Here is a 26491-nt window from a genome sequence, read left to right as displayed (position 1 = left end):
CTTCATCCTAACATGATATGATGTATGTAAGTAACTTGCTCTCAATAAACTCTGGGAGTGTATCTGACCCCTGATAGTGGACACAAAGAAAATATCAAAACAGAAAGTCAGTGCAAACGCTTTTATTAAACTAATTAGTTCCAACAATTCTGTACAAGCAAATTCATGTTGAAACACAAGGATGCTCCAGATCCAAGAAGTACGGTTTCACAGGAATCTGATTCCTGCCCCAAACTGGACCCCATCACATATCCTGCAAACAGAGTAGCTAAAATCATTATCAAATCTAAACAAGGCTCAGGACTGATTCCAGAGAACACTAAAAACACTAAACATAGAACACGGGTCTCTCAACAGTACCATTCCTATTTGTTATGTGTAATGTCATCACAAATGGCTAAATAATTGTAGAGAAAATGCTTTTGTTTATTGCCTGATTATAAACTTCCCAATGTACCCCTGCCTTTCATGCAAAGAGAGCTGGGAGAGGCTCCAGCAGATCCCTGTGACCCTAATCAGGAATAAGTAGGTACAGATAATGGATGGATGGATAAACTTCCCAAACTTTAATAGATCAAGTTTTTGGCATTGCTTAGTATTTACTGTATTTATCCTGATAGGTTCTTGAGTGTATTTAACACTTGCAAATAAATGGGTGAGTTACTGTTTACACTAGTTACACTACACGTTAAAGGAAAACTAAGGGTACAGATTCAAAGACCATCATAGCTACTGTAGCTAATATAACCTGTCCAACCTGTCTCCACTTTGGACTCCCATAGGAATGCAGTAATTCAGCTCCAGCCTTGCAATGTTCCCCAAACGCAGCACTATGCCCAGTCCATAGGACCAGCGGATGCATTCTGCCAGTTTTTTCAGATGAGCTTGTGGTCCCTCACCTGGGTAAAAACAAACACAGAACTCAGGCCACACAGAATACTGCTGCAAAATCTTGTTGAAATAATTTTGGCTCTGCTTTGCCCAAATTAAGCAAATTCAGCTTTCTAGCCTGAATTAGGTAAATGAAAGGTAACACATTTAAAATGAACCAGTGCTGCTAAATTCAGTCAAAATATCAAGGTTTGTTCCATCAAACATGAACCTTTAACCATCATTACATCAGTGCCCATTATGTTTCCAACTACTTACCATAGTTAAGGTTACAAAGGTTTCCGGCATTGAGGAAGAAGTGTGTTCTGAAGAGGTCACCAAAGCCCCCCTTGCCTGGTCTGAATGGTAGAGGGGTGTAGAGGTGAAGGCCCCCAGCCCAGTAGGCCTCCCCCCCCAGGTAGTCACCTGTCATGCCAGTAATATCAGCACACAACCTTTCAATTAACCATCAAACTGCAGTCTGTTAACCAAGCAGCTGAGCCAAGTTAATGTCTCACCTTCACTCTGGGGCCCCATACTGTACATACTGAATCCCCTGATACTAGTGGGGCCGCCTAGATAGAACCTAGGAGGTCAACAAAGACACACAAAACATACAATACATAACGCAGTCAGGAGTTTTGTGTGAATTCATTAAAACATTACAACTAGTTTTTCAATTTAATTTAGTTTTTGGCTACACTGATTCAGAGGTTTTTAAACTATCAGGTGCATCTTCCCCAGAGGCACAGAAGAGCTCGAGAGTGGCCATGAGGCAAAAATAAAGTGTGAGGTGAAACGCACAAGGACATGCTGATGTTCTATAAACAACTGAAAGTTCATTATTGTAGACTGACCTGATGATACCAACATGGACAGCAGTATCAGCAGCAATGTCAGACAGAAATCTCATAGTTTAGTTGATAATGGTGATAGGCTGGTCTACTGTATTTCTGTACCTGTCTGCTATGCTTGTTTGCTTGTCTCCAATGGGTAGGAGCAACCCGCCCCACAATGAGGCAGAAAGGACCTGGAGGAGAAAATCAAAGAGATGACTAATGACAGAAACAACAAAAAAACTAAAGAAGTATGTCAAGTTTTTGCTTTGTAAAAAGAATTGACTGCCAACTACTAACTAAACTAAACTAAACTAAAGGTTTCTGGATGTTAGTCTGGTGGTCATTTAGTTAATCTTTCTGCTAACGAGACAAGAAGTGACTTGTAAAAGAATAATTTATTAAACTGCAGAAATATAAAATGTAGAATCTCACTGAGTCCCAGAAAAGTGTTTTGTTGAGCTGGATTTCAAAGTCTTCCTTCAGGAAACTAGCATCCCCCCCGGTGTAACCAGCAAGTTCCTACACAACCACAACATGAGACATCAAGCTGGTGTACAAAATCAGTTACAGTATTTTATATAGAATGTCAAACAGCTTTGACTTAGTAGTGAATAACAAACCTGATGGATCTTCAACAGACCACCTTTCTTGGGAAGGATGGAGGAGTTTCTGGTGTCAATGACCATGGCATGCTACAAATAAAATAGCACAGTTTACACAACTGCTGTTAAATACTGACTTATTACTACAGTGGCTAACTGGATATTAAGATCTCTGCCACCATTTAACATAAATAACACCCACCATTTATTACTGTAGTTTGTGGTGCAAAAAAAAAAAGCTTTGTCATGAATTCCCTGACAGAGGAGTGTGTGAAACTCCACAGCTATTTCAAAGCCCAGAGTAAAATTTCAGTGTAAAATAAGAGACAAATACCGAAAGTGAGGACTTGAGGGAATGGCCACTCTCCTCCCGGATTGCAAACGAAGCAGTGCGAGCCAAACAACCCAGCTCTCTCCAAACTCCCTCCCACTTTAGGGTTTGGTTGGTCTTCCACACAGGGAACTGTGTGGGGTCGCAGATTGTTTAGAACATAGTAACAGTAAAACATCAGAAGAATAATTAAAAGAAGAAAGAAACAAAGTCCTGGAAAAGCTAACAGTGCTATTAGCGATTTTAATAAAAATCTGTCTTTCATGTCAAAACACTGTCTAAATGTGTTAATTCACTTCATCCATGTGCAAAGAGGCAAGTAAATTAAAACTTTTTTTGTTGACAAAAACATTTTAATTCCACAAAAACTGAAAAGAGACACACAGAGAAAAATACTTACGCTCATTTCTGCAGAGATGCCTCGATCCGTCTCTCTCAGCGAGCTCCATGGAAACTGACCCGTTACTTTGTACATATTGAGCGAGATACTGAAAGTGAAAACAGAAAAGAAGAAATGTCAATATCCTCTTAGGACTCCTTTGGGATTACAAAGTATATCCATCTACAGTTACTGCATAGATTGCGCAGGCATCCACTCTACCACCTAAATGATGGACCCAAATCTAAAGCTCAAGTAGCACAAGAGTCATCTTATGTTCCTACTGTCCAACCTCCACCACTGAGCTAATGAGGGAAATAATATGAAATTCATATCTTCTATCAAAAGTAAAAGTCTTCCCACAGCGAGAGCAGACACATTTATTTTGTAAAATGGTTCAAATCTTACTTTCGTTCAAAGTGTCCTGGTTGAGGTTTGAAAAAGGACAGGCCATAGGATGTTTCTTTGGTGCCATAGGAGAACTGGAAGGTCAGTTTCTCAGCCCGACCAAATGTGTTTGGTAACTTCAGGCCCAGAACCTGTAATTAAATCAACAGAGAAAATATTTCTGCATTAGAGGCAAATACAGATGTGAGCACCATGGTGTTTTACTGTTACTGAAATGGCATACACTTATAAAACAAATATATATAAATATTAGAATAATGAATGACTTGTGTAGCCAGTTATGGTGACCCATACTCGGAATTTAACCCATCCCAAAGTGCACACACGCGGCAGTGAACACACACACCGTGAACACACACCCAGAGCAGTGGGCAGCCAGCGCTGCAGCGCCCGGGGAGCAACTGGGGGTCCGGTGCCTTGCTCAAGGGTCTCACCTCACTCGTGGTATTGAAGGTGGACAGAGAGCTGGCTATTCACTCCGCCCCACTGACAATTCCTGCTGGTCCTGAGACTCAAACCCACATCTTTCGGGTTACATTAGGCCACAACTGCCACTGAAGAAGAAGAAGCACTCACCATGCTTCCTTCATTGTTTCCAACCATAGTGTTGTAGCTGCCCGTCATCCGTCTCAGCTCCGTGACCTCAAACGTCACGTCAAGGCCGTTAGGTAGAGCATCCTCACCTGAGAGGAAAAAACAGACGGAAGATTTGAATTATTAGATTTAAACAATTACTTAACTCATGTGAGTAACAGACAATCATCAATAAGCCATTTTTATCGCTCTACACAAAAATTAATCGTTTTTGTGGTTCAATAAATTGTTATTTTTCCAAACCAGCAGTGACTGACAGTACCTCGTGAGGTGTCAATAACAACTTCAACCTTTCGGAAAATCCCAAGACGCAGCAGCTTCTGTCGGGCTTCATGGGACCTTCGCATCACCTGCAACACAAATTGAATCTCAGTAAATGCCAGTAAATGCTATTCACAAGCATAAAGCCAGCAAGCATTAGATAGTTCAGCTGTCTACCCATGGACGTACATCAATCAAGTTCTTTGCCTGGAAAACGTCTGCGATTTCATAAGTCAACAGGTCCTCCTTGGTTCTTCCAAGCCCATCTACGTGCACCCGTTGAACAACAACCTGATGGTATCAGACAGACAGCATAAGGAATATTAAGAACATTCAGACCTATCACAGTTTGAAGAGAGGGCTGCTCTCGCTGAGAGTCTTCATTTCTATAATTAGTGTCTAGAACAAAACAAGTCTTACATCCTTGTTTTCAAGAATTTCTTGCTTTGACTCCTGCTCAGTCTCTGGAGCCTCAATGTCATCTGCTTGAAATCCTAGCTCTGGCCCTTGCATGGGCAGAGGGTCCAGGCTCTGCAGCACAAAACATGAGAAAAATACATAGAATTACTAACAGCATTTGTACAGTGAAATCTGCATCTAATGCTACAAAATGTGCATTTTTTAAACTCAGGAAATACACTGTGGTTGGTGACACACAATTCTGTATCATATTTTAACTACATTATTAAATGTGGGAAACCTAGTGCCTATTTCATGCTTACAGTCACTTAGTATCAAAGAATGCTTGACATGTCACTACTTTAATTGCAAAGGTTGCTGAAGGAATTAAGTGATTTATCACAACTGCTGTATTTAGAATTTTATTTTTGCATCAATCAACTGAGCAATGATTTGGTTTCTATCATTATTGTTATATTGTTGGACTTGCTTAAAACCTTTAATGACCTCTGTATTTCTAAAAGCCTGGCCACAGCCTTTTTCCTTCTAAGGAAAATGCAGTAGTCAAAAGTACATTTACTCATGTACTAAGATTTAAGGTTAATGTTATACTTTTACTCCACTCCTTTATTAAGAGAAACACTGTATTTTTACTCTACTTTATTTTCCAGCTTTAGTTGTATTGCAGACTAAAACAAAATATAACTTATATTCAACAATAAACAACTAATAAACTATGATTACAGAACAATCAGGCAATATACAGCATAAAGAAGAAGTTGCACATTATCAGCTGCAGCATTACTGGTGCTGATATATTGATGTGTTAATAATGAATAACAATATATTAGCATCAAATTGATTATTCTGAAATAAAACCTTCTGCGTGATACGTTTGGGTATGTTTTGCTGCTATTAGTAGCTACATACCTAAACTGCTGAACACATGAACTTGATTGTAACAAGAGTATTTCTACTTGCACTCGAGTACAAGTGTCCAGCAGCAACTGTAATGGGTGCAGTAAACACAGGGTGCAGTAAACACAGGGTGCAGACTCCAGTCAATGGAGGAACCATACGCATCTCATTCTAATCTTACTGACGTGTGTGTGAAACATACAGCACAGCAGTGACGTTGAAAGCATTTAGAAGGAGATTCATTCAGTCAGAGCCTGAGCCTGGTTTGTGTTGCCTGCACAGTAACGCAATGGGCCTGAGCACACAGAGAGGTCAAACTACCAGCTAACACGTTCACCGGACTCTTCCTTACCCTGGCATGGACGGTGCCCATGCTGAGCTCCGCCGGGCGTTGTCCCGTTAAAAACAGTCGAAACTTTGCTTGGAGAAACTCAAACTAGTGTAACCTACAAGTCACCGGAGAAAGGAGAAGAAGCTCCGTATAAGGAGGCGGCCATGTCACTTCCTCACCACGCCCTCTGCTGGTGCGTGTTCAACAAACTAACGCAAGGAAAAAATATATGAAATATTGAAAAACAAATGCACATTACATGTACTACTATTTATACTACCACTACTACTGATTTTACTGTGATTAAATATAAATATTTAATGATTGTACCTTTTCAAATTTGATGATTTACTGTGTTTCCTTTTAATCTTTTTAAAGTTTGGACTACTGCTCAGACCTAACAAGCAATGTGAAGTAAGAAAGTAAAAGATTTAAGTAACACACTACATTACTACATTGATTTGTTACTAAAGACAACTTATTGCATGAGAACATGTTACAGTGACAAGAGTACTGAGTGTTCTGTGTAATTTTGAGTATGTATTTTAGATTTCTGAGTGTTTTGGCCTAGAGGATCATATGTTTAAAAAGGACTGTTTTACAAGATGGTCAGCCTCAAAGATAATCCCAGGGGTTGTTCAATGTGTTGTCTTCTTAGGAAAAAGTTATTTATCATGTAAGTATGAAAAACTAAAATCATCCCTCAGAATTTGACTGCAGAATTAGGATGTTGATTTAGAACAATGAATTTGAAGCTTTGCAACCTTTAATTTTAGGGAAAAAAATTCACTACAATATGCAGGTTTCACATGCATTAAGGCTGGTGTACCCCTTGAACAAAAGCAGTTAATAGCAATAATCATATAAAATGTGCTCAGCTTCACATAAAGCCAAGTCTCTGTAACAAAGTCCAGATCAGAGACAAAATCAAACATGTGGTTCTTCATATGTTGCTCAGCATGTCTGCAGGCCTTGCATCCTGAAATGACAAAATGAGACACAAAAAGACTTTACTAATATGGCGAATGTTTAAATGACGATGAATATTGTCTTTCTTATACTGTTAATATTACACACTTACGCTTCTGTTTTGAACGTATCATGCGATATTCTGTCTTCATTTGCACCTTCAGGACATTCATTAATGTTTTTTATGCCTAGTGTGATCAGAGCTGTAGGAAAAAAGGCTCTATGAGTGTTTTAATCTGAGTCATTGAGTCATTCTGAAAATTACATTAAATGTATTAGGCATCCAGAATAAATAAATAGACTACTAAATTTGAAACTATTTAAGCGTTTAAATACAATATTGTTTTCCCTAGTGCCCCATGCACACCAATATAAAACAAATGATGGTGTAGAGCAGAGGTGGGCACTAAGGGTCATTGTCCTCTTGTTTTCCAACTATTCCTGCCCTTCCACTGCTGATTACCTGGATCAGGTGTTTTCAGCCAATCAGAAGCTGGAAGGTGCCAATTCAGTTAGTCTTTCCCCACTCTATTCTCACCTGAGATGGCATCCTCCAGCTTGTGATTGACTGAACACAAGTGATCCAGATAATCAGCGGTTGTAGGGCAAAATAAGCAGGACAGGGGTCCTGGTGTAGTGTGTGTAGTTTCAGTCTCTTTGTCCACTAAAGAAAAGTACCCATGTACCATGCTCACCTTGCTTGTATTGGGCAAGTGTGATGTATCTTCGATTAGAGGGGTCCATTATCCCAAAGATTGCATCCAGGTTGGAGTTGTTGAACAGATTTGGCCCTTTCACAGCATTCTGCTGAGAAATTTTGATCTGTTCCAGCTGTTCAATGAGAAATGCTCTAGGATTATCTGAATAAAAGAATAAATCACGACATGTATGTGAATCTTTGCTATTTCGGAGCACTTTGAACACTTCTTGGAAAGTTTTCAGCGCCACAATTCAGAATACAATTCAGAATATCAAAACTATACAAGCTAATATGAACAAGACAACACACAACTGATATTTTATTTAAATAACGCTACACTTATCAGGTTACATTGTTTTGCCCAGGATAAGAACAGTATTGTGGCCCATGCACCTGTGGCCCAGCATTTTGCCTATTATTTCCATCAATTTATATATGTAACGTTAATCAAGCACTGATAGTTAAATGATGTAGCTAGTAGCTAAACAGCTAATTTGGGACTTTAAAGATAATCCCAAATAAAACTTGTTAGGACCTTTTTATTAGCTTTTTTATTATTACCGATTTCAGCAAAGATTTTATAATGTCTCTATTAAATAAGCTCTAACCAGGCCTGTAAAAGAAGATCATGCTGGTCAAGTTGTCCATGAGCTCGATAATTTTGTGTTTCTTGAGATAATCAGCAGCGTCCTGTTCTCTCTGCGTCGCCATCTTTTTCCGCTTCTCTTTTGTTTAACCTTGTTGCTATGATACGCCAACGTCAACAGCTGAGGCGCGCGCGGACACGCAAACACACACACACACTTGTGTTTACTTCCTTCACCTTGTGAGGTCCATAACGGACATAGGACCAAGACAGACTATAAAACTATAAACTGTTTTCTGTGACAGTGAACTCAACATCTTGAGTTTTTGTCTGTTGGTTAACTTATGCCATAATATAAGGCAGAAAGATGGAGAATCTGTCACAATTTTACTGTTAATGATACAAATTTTCACTTAATCAAATTATCTCCACAACAATGCTAATTAGTGAACCTTCGATTTTGCTTTTCCCAGTAGATTTTGCAGACTTGTAGAGGTGATGTCTTAACATTACCTTTTATTTTTACTCTCGCAGGACAACATACTAATAAAGAAATCTTCATAGTTGAAGATAAAAATTGTTTTGCCATATTGTTTGAAAGTAACATTTAGAATTAATGGTAACCCTTTAAATGCATTTATTAAAGACTAGAGCATTTAATAAACTGTTTATAAACCGCTGCAATCTAGTCATAAGCAGGTAAGTTTATTACATTTAACTACTACAATCACAATTGTTGATGTTTAATTTTGCAATCATCAAATACTCAGGCTGAGAGTATTTCCATACAGAGCACAAACAAACTACTCTTACAATTCTTATTTAAAATACATTTTGTCTGATAGGTTGAAACCAACATGACATGTGCTAATAAAGTGTTCTCTTAATTATTTAAATATATCTTCTCTTCTTAAAATCCAAACATGTTCGAGAAGAATGGAGACATGTTTTAAGAAAAGACAGACACAAAAGGCTGTACAAACAATGATTTTGTTGCACATGAGATTCTTATCCCACGAAACAAAACACCAGCAGTGTAGCATTTTTTCCACTTGTTTGTTCCATGAGAAGAAAACACAGAACACAGGAAAAATCCATTTGCAGATGTCCAAGAAATTACTCTAGTCCCAGGCACACTGCTGCCTCTAGCTGTTGGCAAAAATTGGACACTGTCTGCTTGATTAAATGTCAATAAGACACAGGATGTACAATTCCACCTTTTCTCAGTTCACCTTTTCTCCTGCTTTAAGCTGCTGTAATGCAGCAACAGCCTCTTCTCTGACTTTGTAGCCTTGCAGTTCTGTCTGAAGCTCTCCAGGCTTTGGTGGGATCTCTGGTATACTCTGAAAGAATAGTCAGCACTGGTATTATGGGATATCCTGGAAAAAACTGACTGAATATGCAGTGGATGTGTTACATACACTGCCTGAGTTCGCTTGTTACTAAACTGCATCATGAATTCATCACCTTATGAATACTTCAGTTACTTCAACAACAAATACTATAATAACTATTGCTATACGGTGACGTAACTGTATTTTCCAAACTTCTCAATACTTGGATCTTAGCATCATAATAATCTCAAAGTACCCAAAGCCTGATCTGTTTTTGATTTCATCTAGAGAAAAGACAGTAGACACTACTATGGAAAAAGGCTGCTTTTGTCCCTTACCAGATCAGGCAGGTAGTACTGGTGGACAACCTGTGCCCCTGCAAACATGGCCAGTACACTGGCTCCTAGCATCCTCAGGTAACGAGACCAAGACACACCTGCTGGCATTTTCACAGACAGATGGGATTTGACTCGACCTGCAAAAGAAAGATAACAGGATGATTAAACAAATCAAAACTGTATGTCAGTAATAAGCATATAATCATCATCAGCTTTCCTTCTAGACTAGTAGATTCAGATTTAGTATCACTGAATCCTAAAATCCCAAAATGAAACTCAAGGTCACACGTGATATAATTGTAAAGAATACTTTTTCACACATAATAATGTTACTATACATACCGTACTATAAGTATGGATTATCAGATAATTAAAAATCAGCTTTAACAATATTATAATAGTATGAAATACATGTAAACGCGTTATACATGCAGACATATAAAGCTAACGCAGAATTAGCTGCCGGTGTTTGTTAGCCCTGATACAACAGATACAAGTTTGAAAAACACAGAATAGCGAGAGAGATCAGATATAAACTGACCTACAGCGACGCCAGTACAACCTTACCTTGTTTATTTCACATGAACTATCCCAACGTGAAGCTGAAACTCACCATTTTAAAACCAAGCGTCTTTCATTGGACACAGGCAGGTCACATGGCTTAACACCAAGATCGTTTTAAAAGAAAGAGCTCTCACTCTGTTTCTATTGGTGGATAATACCACAAAGTTTCAACAGATTCAACCTCCTGTCGCCTTGTTATTGTTATTGTTGAGGGTTATGCCTTTCTGAATTTATTGGTTGAGGTGGATTTAAATTGCCTGAAATCACAAATAAAACTTTATTTAAAAACTTGCTTTGTACTCCAATATATTGAGCTAGTTATAATATAGGCTTTTATCAAAAAACTCTGTAGCTGCATAGATCAACTTTCAGTTTTGGACAGGTTTAGGGCATGTAAACCAAGAGAGATAAAAATATAACTTTAAGGAATACTAAGGGGATTCACAGATGAACTTGTGTGTAATTTGAAGGGGTAATTTTTTTTAGCGTGGAGTGAGGTTTTTATTACGAAATAAGTCATCTTTGGCTGAAGTCTTCTTCTACTGTGTAAATTCGTTGAGTTTTCATACATACGAGATTTGTCGCCCTCTAGCGGTAGCTTGATCGAGCTCATGTAATCTGTGTAGTATGCTCTATAAGCACATAATCTTTTAATTAATAAATAAATAAACCAATCGATATTCTATACGGTAACTATTTAATATGGCTTTTGACAATATACTTATGTAATGTGGCTAAACAGAATCTAGGGCATGCATGCACCCCCACACCAGCAGGTGGCGGTAATCCTTCACTCTATTCTCGCCAAAGGAAATGTTGAGCGTTTAAATGGTCTTTGTTTTGGGAGGATTTCCAACCTCACGTCTCCGCATTAAAGCTCAAGAAAATAATGTATGACAGGTATGTTCCTTTGCTTGTACATTATACTACTGTTTCACTGATACAGAGGTGGCAGTTTCCAGACAGATGCATAATGTGGATTTACTGTCAGCTAAACCCTCCACCTTCCTGTAGCGCGTCTATCATCTTCTTTGTGCTACAATGTACTTGCAGCAAATGATAGTACAAATATTTAGGACAATAATTTTGTCAAAATACAGTGAAATGCTCCTTTAAATGGGGTGGAAGGCTGTTAGTGTAGGACCAACAGCCTGGGATTACCCGAATTAAAATTCAGATATGTAAAGATAAATCTAACAGTTAATTATACTGTGTGGTATTGCATTATGAATACAGCAACTACAAGTCAATTGAGTGAGACTATAGAAAGATATTTATTTGGTAATTACTTTGATAATGGGTTAATTTATTATTAATAGTAGTAGTATTATTACCAGTAATGATAATAATTTTAGTTGCAGCTCTTGACAGAATTACATAAAATTGTAACATGTTCACATTATGCAGCAGTTATTACTCCATCACTTGCTATAGACTTAATACAGCCCTATAATAAATTCTTTACACTGTCCAGGTCCAGTTTCATTTTCTTTTTTGTTCACCTTTTCTTTATTCCTTTTTTAAACATTCTTCTTCCTCCTCTGCTTGATTCTAGGTACCAGTCCAGCCAGCAGCATCCTGATGTGCAGCATGTGATGCCATATCACAATATGGGCCAATACACAGAAGGTCCCAGAGATGACCCAATCTTTGCTGAACTATCAGTCCACCAGGAGTCAGCTCTTTACGAGGAGCCAGCCCTCTACCAGGAACCTTTCTACCAGAACTACCCACCAGACCCAAATTACTACCAGGAACCAGTTTACCAGCAGAACATCAGGGAACAGCAGCAGCATCTTCATCACCCTGCAGTCTGGGATCAGACTCAGCATCAACACACAATACAGTCTCAGTCTGAGCTTGTTGGTCCACCTCAAGGTATGAGGTATATTAATCATAGTAATTGTCCCCCGGAGCCCCAGGGCTCAGTGGTTTTTGTGCAGCCAAACTTACCCGTATATGCACAAATATAAATATGCACATTTCCTCAGAAGCAGTGACATGATGGAATTTGGCAAAATATCTCATTTATAATAGTTTTGAAACTTAATCCTACAGTTTGAACACTAAGTCACTTGCAAATTAAAATGGACTTAATGATTACTTTTCTTAATGTGTGTACGGCCTGTGCTAATAACATTCATGAGCTTGTGTTTTTACAACAGGAAAAGAGGAAAAATGTCAATTAAAATGGTCTTAACGACTGGTTCAATAAAGGAGGTGTTCTTTGGGCCCATTATTATGTCATTATTCTCTTTTATTTTCTCCACGGTCTATGAATTTGATTGTGAATGCACCAACATGTGTTTTTGTCTTTCATTTTTCAATGTGACCCTCCTCTGCGTCCTAGTTGTGACACCGGTGAAGAAAAAAAGAGGCCGGCCTCCTAAACAGCAGGCAGACGAGGCGAAGATGCAGGAGGAGGGGGATGAGGCAGAAGCTGCCAAGAAAGCCAGGAGGGCTCTTAACCGCTTCAACGGCATGTCAGTGGCTGAGGTTATGGCCAGAACTCTGCCAGATGTTATTACCTACAATCTTGACATTTTGATTGTGAGTTATTTACTGATTTGTTAATTATTAAAAAAAAATCTATATATTTCTTTATGTGAATACTTAGTGGATTGATGTATTATATTAGGAAAACATCAATCTCAGTCTTTGTTGTGGGATTTCATTCACATAAACGGTAGAGTTGAGGCCTGTTGCTGTGGTAACCCCTCCATGTTTCTCCTCAGATTGGAATTAACCCAGGACTATTGTCAGCCTTCAAAGGACACCATTACCCAAACCCAGGAAACCATTTCTGTATGTTGAAATTCAATTTCATCACAGACTACAGGGAAAACATGCCAGCATTCACTTTTACCTGCTCCTGCTGTTCTACCCACAGTTGGTTCATCAGTGCAAACATGTCTTATGCAGCTTAATATGTTCAAACTCAGTTTTAAGTGCAAGACAAGATCCCTGAGCTTCCAGAGATACCAGTATAGTTTAATGATGCAACTTAACCTTAACTTTAACTCGGATGTATTGGTACAGCCATAAAAATGGTGTCTTGGGTTTGTACATGTTACTCTGTACAGAAATTATGTAGCTTCAGTGATTTGCTGTAAGAAGCTGATGGCCTTGTGTGCATGACACTGTTCTACCATGTTGAATTTTTTAAATATAATTTTGAGACCATTTAAGAGGTTCCTTGTTGTTTTCTAAATTGTTTATTGGTATGCTGGTAAAGTAGCCACAGATGTCTACAGATGTTCACCTGAGCAGATCCAGTATCAGCACAGCATTTTGTTTTAAAATATTTTACAGGTCTCAGTTTTGCTGGTAGACAAAACTGCATGTTGTCCAGCTGTGTGTGCTGATGCTGTCTTGGAGATTTAGTGCAGCTACAATACCTGAAATATTCCTTAACAAAGTGAAAAACTAGGTTTAATGTTTTTGAGCTCTCGCTTTTGCTCAACATGTCCAGTCACATCTATAACTCTGCTTTTCTCTGCAGGGAAATGTCTGTTTCTTTCCGGTCTAACTGATCAGCAGCTCAACTACATGCACGACGAGATTCTGCCAGAGAATTACAGCATTGGCTTCACCAATATGGTGGAGAGGACCACACCTGGCAGCAAGGACCTCTCTAGGTGAATAAAAACAAAATAAGATTTACATTTACAAAACAGTCCTTTTGTTAATGTTTTTTTTTTTATGCAGAATAGATTCATAGTAAGTGCAACAGCAGACTGAAATCTCAGGTGCATAGTAAAGAATTTTTGTGATGATTTTATATATTTTCTGTGCCAGTAAGGAGATTCGTGAAGGGGGTCGACTGTTACTTGACAAGCTGCAGAAATACAAACCATTAATAGCAGCTTTCAATGGAAAAGGTACAATTACGCGAACAATGAAAATACTTACTACTTCATTTTGTGCATTTCTGTAAGAAGCGTTTAAATGGTCCATTCCTAAAGCCTTGGGTAAGTCTAGCAGTATGTTGACCTTTTTCCTATTATTGGCAGGTATTTATGAAATCTTCTGCAAAGAAATCTTTGGTGTGAAGGCAAAGAATCTTGAGTTTGGTCTACAACCGTACAAAATCCCAGAAACTGAAACTGTAGGTGGAAAGAATAACTGGTTGATTCATAAAGTAGGTTGAACCATACAAACAACAATCCTCATAGCATGTTTCCTCTCATCTAGGTGTGCTACTTGATGCCCTCGTCAAGCCCCCGCTGTGCGCAATTTCCACGTGCACAGGATAAGGTGCATTTCTACATCAAGCTGAAGGAACTGCGAGACCAGCTGAAAGGCCTGGCACCGACCCGCGACGTGGTAGAGACACAATACTCCTTCGACCTGCAGCTGGCTAAAGGTAACACAATTGCCTTTAGCTATGCAGCACAGCTGAGACCTTACAAGTTGGTTTGCTATTTCGCTGGTCCTTTGGATGCAGAGACATACCTACTTTTTGGGAGTTTCAGAAACCTAAGCAGAGCATATAATTCTTTCATCCATGTTTATGTTTGAATTAAAACTCAACACATTTTGATATTTTTGTTCTGCAGATGATGCTAAGAAGACTGCTATCAAAGAAGAGCAGGTGGATCCAGAGTATGAAAGCAGTAGTGGCCTGCATGACAGCGCGAGGCAAAGCAGCAACTTCTTTGACTAAAGGAGACTCAGGAGAGGAGAAAAGAGAGGCCTATCTGCTGTAGCACACAGGTAGCATGTAATACTAGTTCAATTTAGCTGGAGGGGAAGGCACATCTTTTTATATAGAAACAAACCCATCAGGTGTTTCTGGTGCATAAATGACTTCAGAACAGTTTTACACCTTCTGACTGACTGAATACACCTGATCTAGGTAAACAGCAGTGGGTAGGTCAGGGGTAGCTGGAAACCAAGCAGAGCAGTGTTCTTTAAGGACCATGGGTTGCCCACCCTTGGTATACCTGATACTTTTCACTGCTGTGATTTTTATCTAGAGCAAGGGGGATGTCTGAGTCTTTTTTTATGGATTAGTCACTCAGTAAGTGACAAAACATACACAAAACACCTCGACATTTAAAATATGTTTGAAGTTGTTTCTAAAAATTTAATAATTTGATGAACAATTACCAATATATTTATTACTGCCTTTCTGTATAAACATACTCTGGAAGCAGCCCTATTGATTTCTATTGTGGTATCTTGCAGAAATGGACATTGTAGACCAGGCAGTGGGCAACATGACATGGAAACACTACGGTTGGATATGTTTGCTCAGATGTCAGCTGTACTAGTAACATAGTGCATCGTGGGGATAGGAAGCCCTCTGGTGACACCAAAGAGGAGTCACACTATTCCTGAGACATATCAAAGTGACGCACAAAAGACAGTTACATTTTCTAACTTCTGAACAGACTGTGCATGCTTTTGGTGTTATTTCATTATTTATTGCATTTTGTAAGGTACGTGTGTCCAGTGACTTATTTTTGTATTTTAAAAGAATGACATTTTATGATTTATCACCTGTATAAATAGGTAATTGTACTTTGGAATTTCTAATCTATAATTACAGGGTTAATAAATCTCTGTTAAAGAAGATTTGGTTATTTGGATTTGTCACCAAGTTACTGACTTGTTTTCCTTTGCAGTGCTGTGTTCAATGTGCAGATGCCTAATTTACTCACTGTTCTTCTTTGTCCTCAGTCAAGTCCGCACCCTTTACAAAAGCAATAAGTGATCCACAAACCTTTTCAGACATATCCTGTTTTTCTTTTACTTTAGTTCATAAGTAACCTTTTCTAATGCTGGAGTTAACATTTACTTTAGTTCATAAGTAACCTTTTCTAATGCTGGAGTTAGCAGCATATATATATATATATATATACACACACACACACACACACACCCACCCAGGGTCCATTTGATTTGAAAGATTTTAGACATCAGTCTAAACACTAATAGCAATTATGTAATTATGCAATTAGATTATTCTAAAGGTGACAGTGCCTTATTTTATACAGACTGCTGCATATATTACGATTATAGATAAAAAAGAAACACAGTTCAGATATTGCCCCACTACAAGCAGTGTAAGTACTAAAATAGTGTTGAAAGTTTGAAACCAGAGCCGTGTTAATGATAATGAATTCAGAGTTAAGAAACAACGACACTATCATCTAAGCTGTTATTTTTATTGTGTGAACAATAGTGATAGTTGTGTTTACACAGGAATAAGCGTCTCACCATGCTTTATGCTTTATGCCGCAGAAACTACCAGCCAATAGAAAACGACCTTACAGAGTTTAAAAGTCATACCAATGATGAAAGGTGGGTTTCCGCTTTGTTTGTGTGCGATTTTACGAATCAATTTGAGTTAAAACATACTTTTAAAAACATATATATTTAAAAATCTACTCTACTATTCAACAGTCTGACATATGTTATTTGGTTTTTTTTCTTTCATTATAGCTAAAGGTTGTTTTTTTTAACTTACACCCCTACGTCTTAGACTTGAGCTGCTCCGGTGTCAAAGTTGACGACAGGGCTGTCACGTCTTTGTTGCCTCTTGCGCCTCAAATGTTGTGAATAGAAGATCAGTCCTGATGGAAAAATAACACGTTTCTGTACAAAGGAAACACATTTACACGTTATTCATAACAGGTAAGTCTAAACGTTTAAATACCGGAAAATAGTGAACAATTTCTTTGCGAGAAATCTCAGTGGAAGCGAAAAAACCATTCATCCGTGCTAGGTTAGCTGAGCAGCTAGCTGTTGGCTAACATTAGCTGTGTTGCTTATAGCATTCTTAGTAAATAGTTGTTTATGTTGTCATCCTGTTTATGTTTGTGTTACGGTTTATCTTTTTTTATCTGCGCTTATCTGCGTTCAGTCTGAAACACCAGCAGACTGTTAATATGCTAAACCACATGTCCATCATCCAGCAATGTTTCCTCAACATGCACATTGATTTATTTAACAAAGTCAAACCACCCAAAAGATGGAAGAAAAGCTGAGCGGATCACTGCCTGTTGTCTCCCCGGAGTATCTTCAGCAGTGGTGAGTCTTCCTCCTCACCAGAGTCAGACATGCAGGAGAAGTTTTTATGAAACTTAAAATGAAATCATAAGCAGCCTGTTTTTATTTTTTTTCCTCTTCTACCATTGTTTTTTTTTTTTATTTGCCATTTTGTTTGTGCACCATGAATAATGAATATATATTGTTGTTTAATCTTTTGCCTTAATATGATATGGTTTATTACGCTCTTATTGATCCACTAAGCACTGTTGTCCTGTGAACTAGTCGTCTGAGTTTTCCATGTGCAGTAAAAATGAACAGATATACACTCAGTTTCCAAGTTAAAGGCCCTAATAATAAAGGGCCTTTAACTTGAAACTACTGCAGAATTAGACCAAGCTTAGGACTGTTGAATGATATTGTGTTATACTAAGAGGTGTTTCCAGTGTGTAGTTCACTATCATCACCCTAAAGCTCCAATAACACCTCTCTTTTAACAAAACAACTCGTAATAATAGGAGAAAGTGCATCAGATTTATTTTTCATCAATTTATCTTACTCTGTCAAACTTTATCAACTACAGAAAATAGTGTTTAAAAAAAAAAACCCAGTGAGTAACTCAGCTTTAACCCAGCAGTTATTGCCATTTTGCTTGTGGTATTAATATTTCTCACTGTTGTGTGTCTTTTTTTCTTTCTTTTTTTTTGTTATTGCTTCCACCACAGGGTCCAGTCTGCACAGCAGTTTCACGCTCTCCAGGCCCAGTATTCAGGCTTTAACCCCAACTTTCAGTTTCACTACCCAGAGAGGCAGATGACAGAGGCAGCCATGGCACACATGGCTAACCCAGAACCCACTATGGATCAGCAGGAACCTGCCAACCTGACAAAACGTACTATAACCTGTTTTGAATAAGAACCTCACTGTGTATGATAGCTGATTGTAAGTCATTTGTCATAAGGTTTTGACTAGTGAGTCATCAATGGGTCTTTGCCAATATACATAAATGAAAATAGCCATTTGAAAATATTGCAATACCCAATAGTGTGCTGGCTATTAAACCTGCTTTTGGAGAGAATATCTCTGTAAATTACTGCCTTGTTAAATATATTTGACTTCCGGAAGTGATTTCTACTTATGCTCTACATTAAAGTTGGATTTGCCACCAAATGCTGTGTGCTATTAAGGCACTGTAAGTTAGAGATGCAGACTGCCCATGTTAACAGTTCAGGACGACTCGGCTAAGGCAGTTCCTTCCTTTTGATATTTGATTTCCTGCATCTCCTTGTAGCTGCAGCAAAAAAAAGAAGCAGACCAGCTCAACCCAAGGGACCTAGAGCACCCAAACCACCAAAAGTCCCAAAGGCACCAAAGCCACCAAAGCCACCTAAGGACCCAAATACACCAAAAGCCAAACCTGGTCGTAAGCCCAAGAAGGCCACCCAGGCTCAGGTAGATGGCAAGCAGGAGAAGATTGATGAGAGCTTCAAGAAGGTGAAGAGGAAAGTGGACCGCTTCAAGGGCATGTCAGAAGAGGAGGTCATGAAAAAAACACTGCCAGACCTGCTGGACTACAACTTGGACTATGTCATTGTAAGACTCTCGATCAGTTTTACAATGGACTGAAGCACTGTGCCATTTTGGAATGAATGTGAGTCTGCAGGCTTGATAAACGTCTGCTGTTTTGCTTTCAGATTGGTATTAATCCAGGGTTAATGGCAGCTTACATCGGAAGATGGTTTCCAGGTCCTGGAAATCATTTTTGTAAGTATGTGACACAAATTGTTTTAATTTGTGTAATAATGAAAATATGGGTCCTTTGCTGATCTGCAAGAACAGTCAGAGCATGGCAGATAGTTTTCGTTCTTCAGAGGTCTTTAGAAATTCATAAACGTGTAGGAAGTTTAAGTTTTAGGGATGTGTTTAGTTATTCAGGTCAAATTTTAAAAAAAAAAAATTATTTTTTTTTTTGACCTCCTCTTCTGACAAAGATTAGCCAGTTTGCTGTGATACTATTAACTAGAACAAAAGATAAATGACTACAACTTTATTTTCAGGGAAGTGCCTGTTTCTATCTGGATTTACTGAGGAGCAACTCAACCACATGCATGACACCACCCTTCCTGTCAAGTACAAAATGGGCTTCACCAACATGGTGGCAAGGGCAACACCAGGGAGCAAAGACCTCACGAGGCAGGCCTGAAAACTGTTTGCATTTCTTATGGATTTTTATGTCATTGCTCAAAAACATGTTTGATGGACGCAGAAAATCTATATTTGGGGTAATGAGTGCACGACCTGAGTTGTCCTGAATTTGGATCAGCAAACAGAAGTCATAATGGCTGTGGTAGGCTGAGATTCCGGTTAGCTTTGAGATAAGAGCTTTGTTGAAACACTGTATTATAAACATTTTTCTTTTCATCACAACAGTAAAGAGTTACGTGAAGGAGGCAAAATTCTGGTAGAGAAGTTGAAGAAATTCAATCCTCTTATTGCTGTTTTTAATGGAAAATGTAAGTATTCTCCTACAGAACAACAGCTACAACAAAATGATTTGCTGAAGTGATTTAAAGTGAATGTTTCCTGTCTCCACAGGTATCTATGAAATGTTCTGCAGAGAGTTGTTCGGTAAAAAACCAACAAATCTTGAATTTGGTTTGCAGCCACACAAGATCCCCGACTGTGACGTGGTGAGCACTGGAATACTTTACAGCTTTTTAAAGGATTCCTGATACATATGCAAATGGTCCTTGGTGGCTTTTATGTCATTACTACAGAAGTGGCAGAAATGAGATTATCGTCCTTTTAAATTAATGGAATCGTTATCTATCAAAGTCTAAATAAATGGTATAGGAGATAAAATAATAGTGGGCCAAAATGATTATATCCAAAAAATACCTTTTCACCACACTGTTTATTAAATAAAAAGAAATGAGGCATCTTGTTTGTTAGGTGAACACAGGGCAAACGGACGTTATTATCACAGAGAATTAAATATGTTGTCTAATATGATAAGTTACCTGGCAGTCCCTTAATTTACTCCTTTTTTTTTTTTTTTTGCTCAGGCACTGTTTCTGATGCCTTCATCCAGCGCTCGCTGTGCTCAGTTCCCTCGTGCTCAGGACAAAGTCCACTTCTACATCAAACTGAGGGAGCTCAGAGACCAGCTGAAAGGCATCCGGCAAAGCAGTGAGATCCAGGAGGTCAACTACACATTTGACCTGCAGCTGGCTAAAGGTAAGCACATGCTTTGTTTAGTACATGGCATGGCAGTGTGTTTTTTGTTTTTTTATAAACAGAACAAAACCAGTAGGTAGGGTCGTGACATTTGAAGTAAGCTTTTTCCCTTCTCTGTGCAGTGCAACACTGAAGATTTGTAAACTGCATACCTCTATTGTAGAATTGTTTTCTTGATATCCTGTGCATCCTGATATTAAAAACTCACTTTGTTTGCTTTGTGGGACCAGGTCAGGGCATGTTTGTCACTTACTCTTTCTTTTTTTCTTCAACATCAGAGGATGCCAAGAGGCTGGCTATAAAGGAGGAGCAGTATGATCCTGGTTATGAAGATGCCTATGGTGGAGCATATATGGAAAAAGGACCTGAAGGGGGCCAGGGCCAAAGCCAGATCAATGGTCACTGTACATTCTCATCTGTAGAAAACACAGGTAACCATACACTGCCACCGCTGAACCTAAGGGGCCAGGATACAGCAGACATGGTTCTATTTGTGACGATCATATGAAACCTGGAACAGCTTTCTCAGATTACACTGCACTAATGTGTAATTAAAGGCTGAATAAGTCTTGATCATGGATCGAGTTTTGGGCTTGTACATGTTCCAGAGCAGTTGTCTTATTTGTTGCTCAGTTCTGATGGACATTAAACTATCATCTGTTCTATGGAGGTGAAAGTCTTCAGCATTACAATGAATCCTTGCGTGGAGGTGACACCCATCAATATGAAACTATAGACATCAGTAGATAACATGAGCAGAGTGTTTTAGTTTGTTTGTTCTCCATCCTCATCAGGTGCACAGGAGGCAACCTCGTCACAAAGAGCAGAAGGCCAGATCACAGACGGACAGTGGATGACTCAGTCCTTTGCAGACCAGATCCCAGACATCAGTGGTGGACCAAAGGATGGCAGCGTATGAGGGAACGGCTTCATGTCCCTTCAGCTGGTCTCTGAGGGTGGTAGAGACTTCAGCCAGTTCAGTCCATCTCTTTGTCAGGTTTTAAATAGTTTTCCTTTTTTATTAGGTCCAAGCGAAATATACGCACATAGATGTACTTTTTTGATATTTTGCAGAATTTTCTTTCTGCATGTTTTTTTTTTTTTTTCTGTTTGTGCTCTTATATACCTGTACATCTCATCTCCATGGCAGTCTTTTTTAAATATGTGAAATCAGGGACTTGACAATGATGCTCGACTGTCATTAGAGGTCGTGTATTTAAACCTTTGTACTGTACTATACTGCACTGTGATGCAGTAGATGTAAACATCCAAGTTTACTGTTTTGACAGTAAAGAAAACTCCAGATGGTTATTTTATCAGCGTAACAGCTGAGTTTGAGCCTTTATGATCCTCTGTGTGAATTGGGGATTTAGCTAGCATTAATGTTTCTACATTCATGGTGCTATGAACTGACCACACTCCGTAAAGCCAGACTTATGGATTCCACTGAAGGAACGTCTGGCAAGCTTTTCAACATGTTACAAAACTCAAATGGGTTTTATTTTAATCTTATCACTTTTTTGCTTTAGGAGTTTTAGAATTACATTTTGTCTGTTTCTGAAAACACACAAGGAATTTTATGAAACACTTGTCCATTAAAATATCCTGATGATGCGTTTTCTATATGGGTTTACCTTTTGTTTGTTTTTTTACACACACACATACATACATATCTAGATTCACTGTATATATACAGGCAACATAGCTGCAACATCTTATGACCAAACTAGCTGATCATAAAGATGTGCTTATTGTGAAATATGTAAGCTGTCATATTAAACATGAACTTGAAGTTTAAGGTAAATTATCTTGTACCACTAATGTTAGTGTAAATCAAATATAACCTAAGGTATTGTGGGTAAAAGTTAAGCTTTAAGTCAACCATCTCAGCTTACTTTTTTTTTTTTCTTTGTACAAATATAAACAAAGAAACACTTCTTTTTCTTCTTCACATACATAAACATAAATAGACTATTTTTGCTGGTTGTTCAATGTGTCTCTTCACTGGTTTTCAAGTCACCTGCCACATCTTGGTGTATCTGATGTTCTGGGGTCGGGTGAAGCTGTACAGGCAGAGGTGAGGCAGAGACGGGCCAGTTTATCGTTGTCATCCAGGTGAAGAGTTTTGCTGGACTTTGTGTTGATTGCTGAGGTCAAAGTTTGAATGTTTGTATCTTGTCCTGCTCGGTGGCTGACATCTGAGTCGGAGGACCTTCTGCTGCCGTGCTGCTCACAAGATGCACTGGATGAAGACAAAGGTGAGAGGTAGCACCAAAAACTGGTGATATTGTAATGACATTATCAGCGTTGTTTGTTTTACAGCAGCTGATATTGTTGTGGTGGTAACAGAGATGTGAATATCAAAAATAATTTGATCACCATCATTTTCATTTAGGAAAAAAAAAAAGTTACGTCACCTTTATTTGAAGTCACATAAAAACATAATGTCTCTAAAAACTGTTCTATTAGAGCAATGACCCCAGTGACAGGCAGGAGTCTAGGCTGTGTGGCAACCAGAATGCATTTTAAGGTTCAGTTTTTAATTGCACTAGTTAAATAATCTCAAGTGTCAAACAATATATTTACAAATGTGCACACACCTGTTAGAAACCCTGCTTCCCCCGCTCCTCCACTGTCTGCAGAAATCCACAGTTGACGTCAAGAGTCTGCAAATTACTGCACAAACCAACTGCATCACACTGTCACAACACAAACAGCAAAAAACAGATTAAAGTTTTGGAAACAGAAATTCATTTAATTTGAGATGATTTTTAAAGACTGGCTGAGAGGCCTTTAGACTTTGGACGTATTTCCATCTCTACATCATCATGTGCCTGAGAATTACAGCAGATTATTATCATGGCAGTGGTAGATCATCTTTAGGTATAGCACTTATGATTTTTGGTTAGTTTTTTTAGCAGATAATAAACTGTCCATCTGTTACTAATGGTTTATTCTAGTAAAAACCTAATGTGTGCAACAGAACCATTTCCTTTGGTTGGACAATCAACTACTTGAAGAAACCAAAACTTTTCTTTACCTTTTGGCGAAAAAGAACATGAGCTCAATGGGCAGCAAGAAGACGGTCAGCAAATAAAAAAATGCTTCAACTGGAAGAAACTCAGTGAACTGGAAACTTGAAGTGACGGAGTGATGACTGTCTCTGCACGCCTCACACAGGACTGGCACACAGACACAAAGCATAATGAAACATAACTGGAGAACCCAACTATAGTGAAACAGAAATAACTGGTAACTGTGACTATAAGGAAGAATCTTCACACTGACAACTGACAAAATAGCTCTGCTTCAACTAAATTAAATTCTATACATAAAATGAGAAGTGACCGCAGCCCCGCTTGTCCCTCTTACTTTTTTTGATGCCAACTGGAAGGTTCTCTATGACTTTCTGATCCAACCACCAGTGAGCATCCTGTGGAGGACTCAGTCCATTGGTAGGGTCCTTTGTTTGGGCTGCTTCCATCACCAGCTCACAACAAGCAGGTTTGGCTGTGATCATCTCTAACATCAAACCTGAGGAAAAACTCTGTGTCACAAGTAGATCTATAAGAGACACTTCACCAATTACGTTTTTCTTATTACAAATATAAGCCACAAAAAAAAAAAAAAAAAAAAAGTTATGAGGAGGACGAAAAAGGAAGAGCTCACCTCTTTCTCTCAGGAAACGAAGAGCATCCATGTAGCCATTGTGGCAAATCTCAGCCAGTTTCTGTCAGGAACAAATGTGGGAATCATGTCTGCTTATTTCAACCACGCAAACTCCCCTCCTCCAAAAATATGGACAGGGACCCACCTCAATTCTGGGAGGTAGGAAGGACGTACAGATGCGGTGCACGTTGCCAGTGTTGCCCTGAATACTAACATTGCCGTAGTGCACCTCGAAGAAGTTGAATGTACCTTCTCTGGGGCAAATGTCGCTCTCGCCTGAGAACGGGGCCATAGTGATGGTGTTTCTCTGCTCGAACAGAGGCATGTTGTTGCTCAGGGCTCCATCCATGTAGCGCTGACACAATGACAATGACAATGTCAGTGACAGTCAGCAAGTTTAATCATTTCTAGCAGGGGAGCAACTGGACAAAATTAACTCTCCCTTAGACTTTTCATGTTTGTCCGCTCTAAATTTTCTTCTGCTTCTTTACGTCTCTTTTAGTTGTTTGCCACCTTCTTTTACTCAGTTTATGTATTTGTAGTTGTTTTTCAGTCAGATTTCTGGACTGTGTTGAAGACAACATACTCACCACTCCACGGTATGAAGGTGGGATGAAACCACAGTAAACGGGGAAAAAGCAGCTGCACATCAGAACCTGCAAATGAAAACACTGCAGGTTCAGACATCACAATTCAGAAATCAGAGCCTCGGTTTCTGAGGTTTCGTTCAACTAACAGAGAAGATACCGTAGAATCAAGTCTGTTTCAGACCTCTGCTCTACCTGAATGAGCTCCTCTCTGCTGTCAAACTCTGACACCAAAATGTTTTTCCCATCAGCCAGTCTGGTGAGGGACACGCAGAGCTTTCCAGAGGCCCGACGGTGGGCGTCTTCTGGAAGCTTCTCCAGCAGGGAATCGCGTACTATCCTCAGCAGACTGAAGCTTGGGTGGAAAACACTCAGTGTGTGTTTCCTGGCTTCTTTCGCCATAGTCAATACTTCAACGCAGAACTGGTCTGTAGAAGAAAATCCACCCAACATTAGTATTTACTTCAAAAGGTCAATTACTCTGCTCTTTCCTTTGCAGCTGAAAAATGCTTTCTGGGTAATGTAGGACCCATAAGTTTTACTTGTATTGCTGCCCTTGTGATTCATTTTTATTATTTTGTTACCTCCATATTATTGTAGTTTTATTGTTGCAGTAAATGAGAGAAGAAAGCAGAGACAGGGATGAGTGACAGGTGTTCACCTTGCTTGGCTTTGAACTTTGACCTCTGGAGTTTGCCCTCACTATTGCATTGACTCGATGTGTCAGCGAACCTGCCAAGTACATTGTTTACTCCCAGTACTGTATCAGTTGCAGCATTTGAGATAATGTGCCCTCAAACCTTATCGATGTCCAAGAACAACAATTACTACAGGAAGAACTGGAAACTAGTAGTAAACACTCAGTATGTCAGATACACTGAATGTACAACAAAACAATTAGGATTTTAAAAAAACAAACAAAAAAAAAACAATATAATTTGTAATTATTTATATCCATATTGACATGACACTGCCAATGAAAGTCTGAGTTATGTTTGATGACTCAAATACTGTACCTTTCATTACTGAAATGAAGTAAACGTGATGTTTATACATCAGGTGACCGTATTAGGGAAACAATATATTTTATATTGTCACCTTCTACCTGAAAGATCCTATTATCTATACCCATCATACAAACTCATATGTAATTTTATAAGAAAAATGACACAACAAAAATATATTAGCTTGATGAGCTGAATAGACTCTGATCTGCATTGTACAGGAAAACTTGACTCACCAATGGGAATCCCAACAGCCAGAGCTGCAGCAACAAGACAACCAGATGAAGCTCCACCGATTTTTGAGGCTCCGTGAACCAACTGTGGGACCCGCTCCAGGATACAGCTCAAAGCTCCCAGATAGTAAATACTCCTGAAGCCACAGCCTGCAAAAGAGATGTTCCACTCCTCGTCCCAGTTAAACATCTTCAATGAGGTTGGTGGAATCTCAAAACTACATCTCCAAAGTCATCACCTCTCAGAGGTCAGCTGGTGTATTTGGATTCTGTTCAACTAACAGGTAACGTTTTAATCTTATCTTCACTACATTCAGAGGTAAAGCGGCCAGTGCTTCTTTT

The 26491-nt window shown here is 38.9% G+C and overlaps 5 protein-coding genes across 12 annotated transcripts; 2 read left to right on the top strand and 3 right to left on the bottom strand.

Annotated features, from left to right (window-relative positions):
* Positions 1-106: 106 nt before the first annotated feature.
* samm50 (SAMM50 sorting and assembly machinery component) lies at positions 107-6535 on the bottom strand. Of its 3 annotated transcripts, XM_026312119.1 has the most exons (16): positions 6263-6535; positions 5954-6141; positions 4705-4815; positions 4474-4575; positions 4286-4373; positions 4006-4112; positions 3430-3560; positions 3043-3130; positions 2646-2774; positions 2330-2401; positions 2142-2228; positions 1830-1900; positions 1389-1456; positions 1150-1305; positions 758-899; positions 107-253 (listed from the first exon to the last, which is right to left on the bottom strand). In XM_026312119.1, exons 2-16 carry the CDS (start codon positions 5972-5974, stop codon positions 208-210), a joined length of 1419 nt encoding a protein of 472 aa, XP_026167904.1. In that variant the 5' UTR covers positions 5975-6141; positions 6263-6535; the 3' UTR covers positions 107-207. The 3 variants fall into 3 exon arrangements, with proteins under 3 accessions (XP_026167904.1, XP_026167903.1, XP_026167905.1); XM_026312118.1 differs by having other exon boundaries at positions 5954-6535; XM_026312120.1 differs by having other exon boundaries at positions 1150-1296; positions 5954-6535.
* A 149-nt stretch (positions 6536-6684) lies between these two features.
* LOC113133355 (EF-hand calcium-binding domain-containing protein 10-like) lies at positions 6685-10525 on the bottom strand. 3 transcript variants are annotated; one of them, XM_026312121.1, is made up of 6 exons: positions 10427-10525; positions 9860-9996; positions 9420-9530; positions 7597-7732; positions 7014-7104; positions 6685-6911 (listed from the first exon to the last, which is right to left on the bottom strand). In XM_026312121.1, the coding sequence occupies exons 2-6, from the start codon at positions 9965-9967 to the stop codon at positions 6887-6889; spliced, it is 471 nt and encodes a 156-aa protein (XP_026167906.1). In that variant the 5' UTR covers positions 9968-9996; positions 10427-10525; the 3' UTR covers positions 6685-6886. The 3 variants fall into 3 exon arrangements, with proteins under 3 accessions (XP_026167906.1, XP_026167907.1, XP_026167908.1); XM_026312122.1 differs by having other exon boundaries at positions 10473-10512; XM_026312123.2 differs by lacking the exons at positions 9420-9530; positions 9860-9996; positions 10427-10525 and adding an exon at positions 8210-8725 and having other exon boundaries at positions 7597-7761.
* A 697-nt stretch (positions 10526-11222) lies between these two features.
* On the top strand, positions 11223-16003 carry tdg.2 (thymine DNA glycosylase, tandem duplicate 2). Of its 2 annotated transcripts, none has more exons than XM_026311490.1 (10): positions 11223-11323; positions 11979-12301; positions 12774-12973; positions 13159-13228; positions 13926-14061; positions 14222-14304; positions 14437-14531; positions 14618-14789; positions 14983-15139; positions 15614-16003. In XM_026311490.1, exons 1-9 carry the CDS (start codon positions 11313-11315, stop codon positions 15087-15089), a joined length of 1197 nt encoding a protein of 398 aa, XP_026167275.1. In that variant the 5' UTR covers positions 11223-11312; the 3' UTR covers positions 15090-15139; positions 15614-16003. The 2 variants fall into 2 exon arrangements, with proteins under 2 accessions (XP_026167275.1, XP_026167276.1); XM_026311491.1 differs by having other exon boundaries at positions 11230-11314.
* A 920-nt stretch (positions 16004-16923) lies between these two features.
* LOC113133528 (G/T mismatch-specific thymine DNA glycosylase-like) lies at positions 16924-22279 on the top strand. 3 transcript variants are annotated; one of them, XM_026312387.1, is made up of 11 exons: positions 16924-17065; positions 17387-17461; positions 18145-18311; positions 18711-19012; positions 19114-19183; positions 19477-19612; positions 19850-19932; positions 20015-20109; positions 20485-20656; positions 20935-21087; positions 21451-22279. In XM_026312387.1, exons 2-11 carry the CDS (start codon positions 17403-17405, stop codon positions 21573-21575), a joined length of 1362 nt encoding a protein of 453 aa, XP_026168172.1. In that variant the 5' UTR covers positions 16924-17065; positions 17387-17402; the 3' UTR covers positions 21576-22279. The 3 variants fall into 3 exon arrangements, with proteins under 3 accessions (XP_026168172.1, XP_026168174.1, XP_026168173.1); XM_026312389.1 differs by lacking the exon at positions 17387-17461 and having other exon boundaries at positions 16937-17065; XM_026312388.1 differs by lacking the exon at positions 16924-17065 and having other exon boundaries at positions 17076-17461.
* A 1174-nt stretch (positions 22280-23453) lies between these two features.
* LOC113133202 (patatin-like phospholipase domain-containing protein 2) lies at positions 23454-26395 on the bottom strand. Its single transcript, XM_026311844.1, has 7 exons — positions 26153-26395; positions 25108-25340; positions 24916-24981; positions 24471-24680; positions 24326-24386; positions 24029-24220; positions 23454-23838 (listed from the first exon to the last, which is right to left on the bottom strand). Exons 1-7 carry the CDS (start codon positions 26337-26339, stop codon positions 23693-23695), a joined length of 1095 nt encoding a protein of 364 aa, XP_026167629.1. The 5' UTR covers positions 26340-26395; the 3' UTR covers positions 23454-23692.
* Between the last annotated feature and the right edge of the window lie 96 nt (positions 26396-26491).

The sequence above is a fragment of the Mastacembelus armatus genome, chromosome 6, assembly GCF_900324485.2.
Source record: "Mastacembelus armatus chromosome 6, fMasArm1.2, whole genome shotgun sequence".
Classification (NCBI taxonomy): Eukaryota; Metazoa; Chordata; class Actinopteri; order Synbranchiformes; family Mastacembelidae; genus Mastacembelus; species Mastacembelus armatus.
Note: the sequence above shows the minus strand (reverse complement) of the source record. Positions and strands in the feature narration are given on the sequence as shown.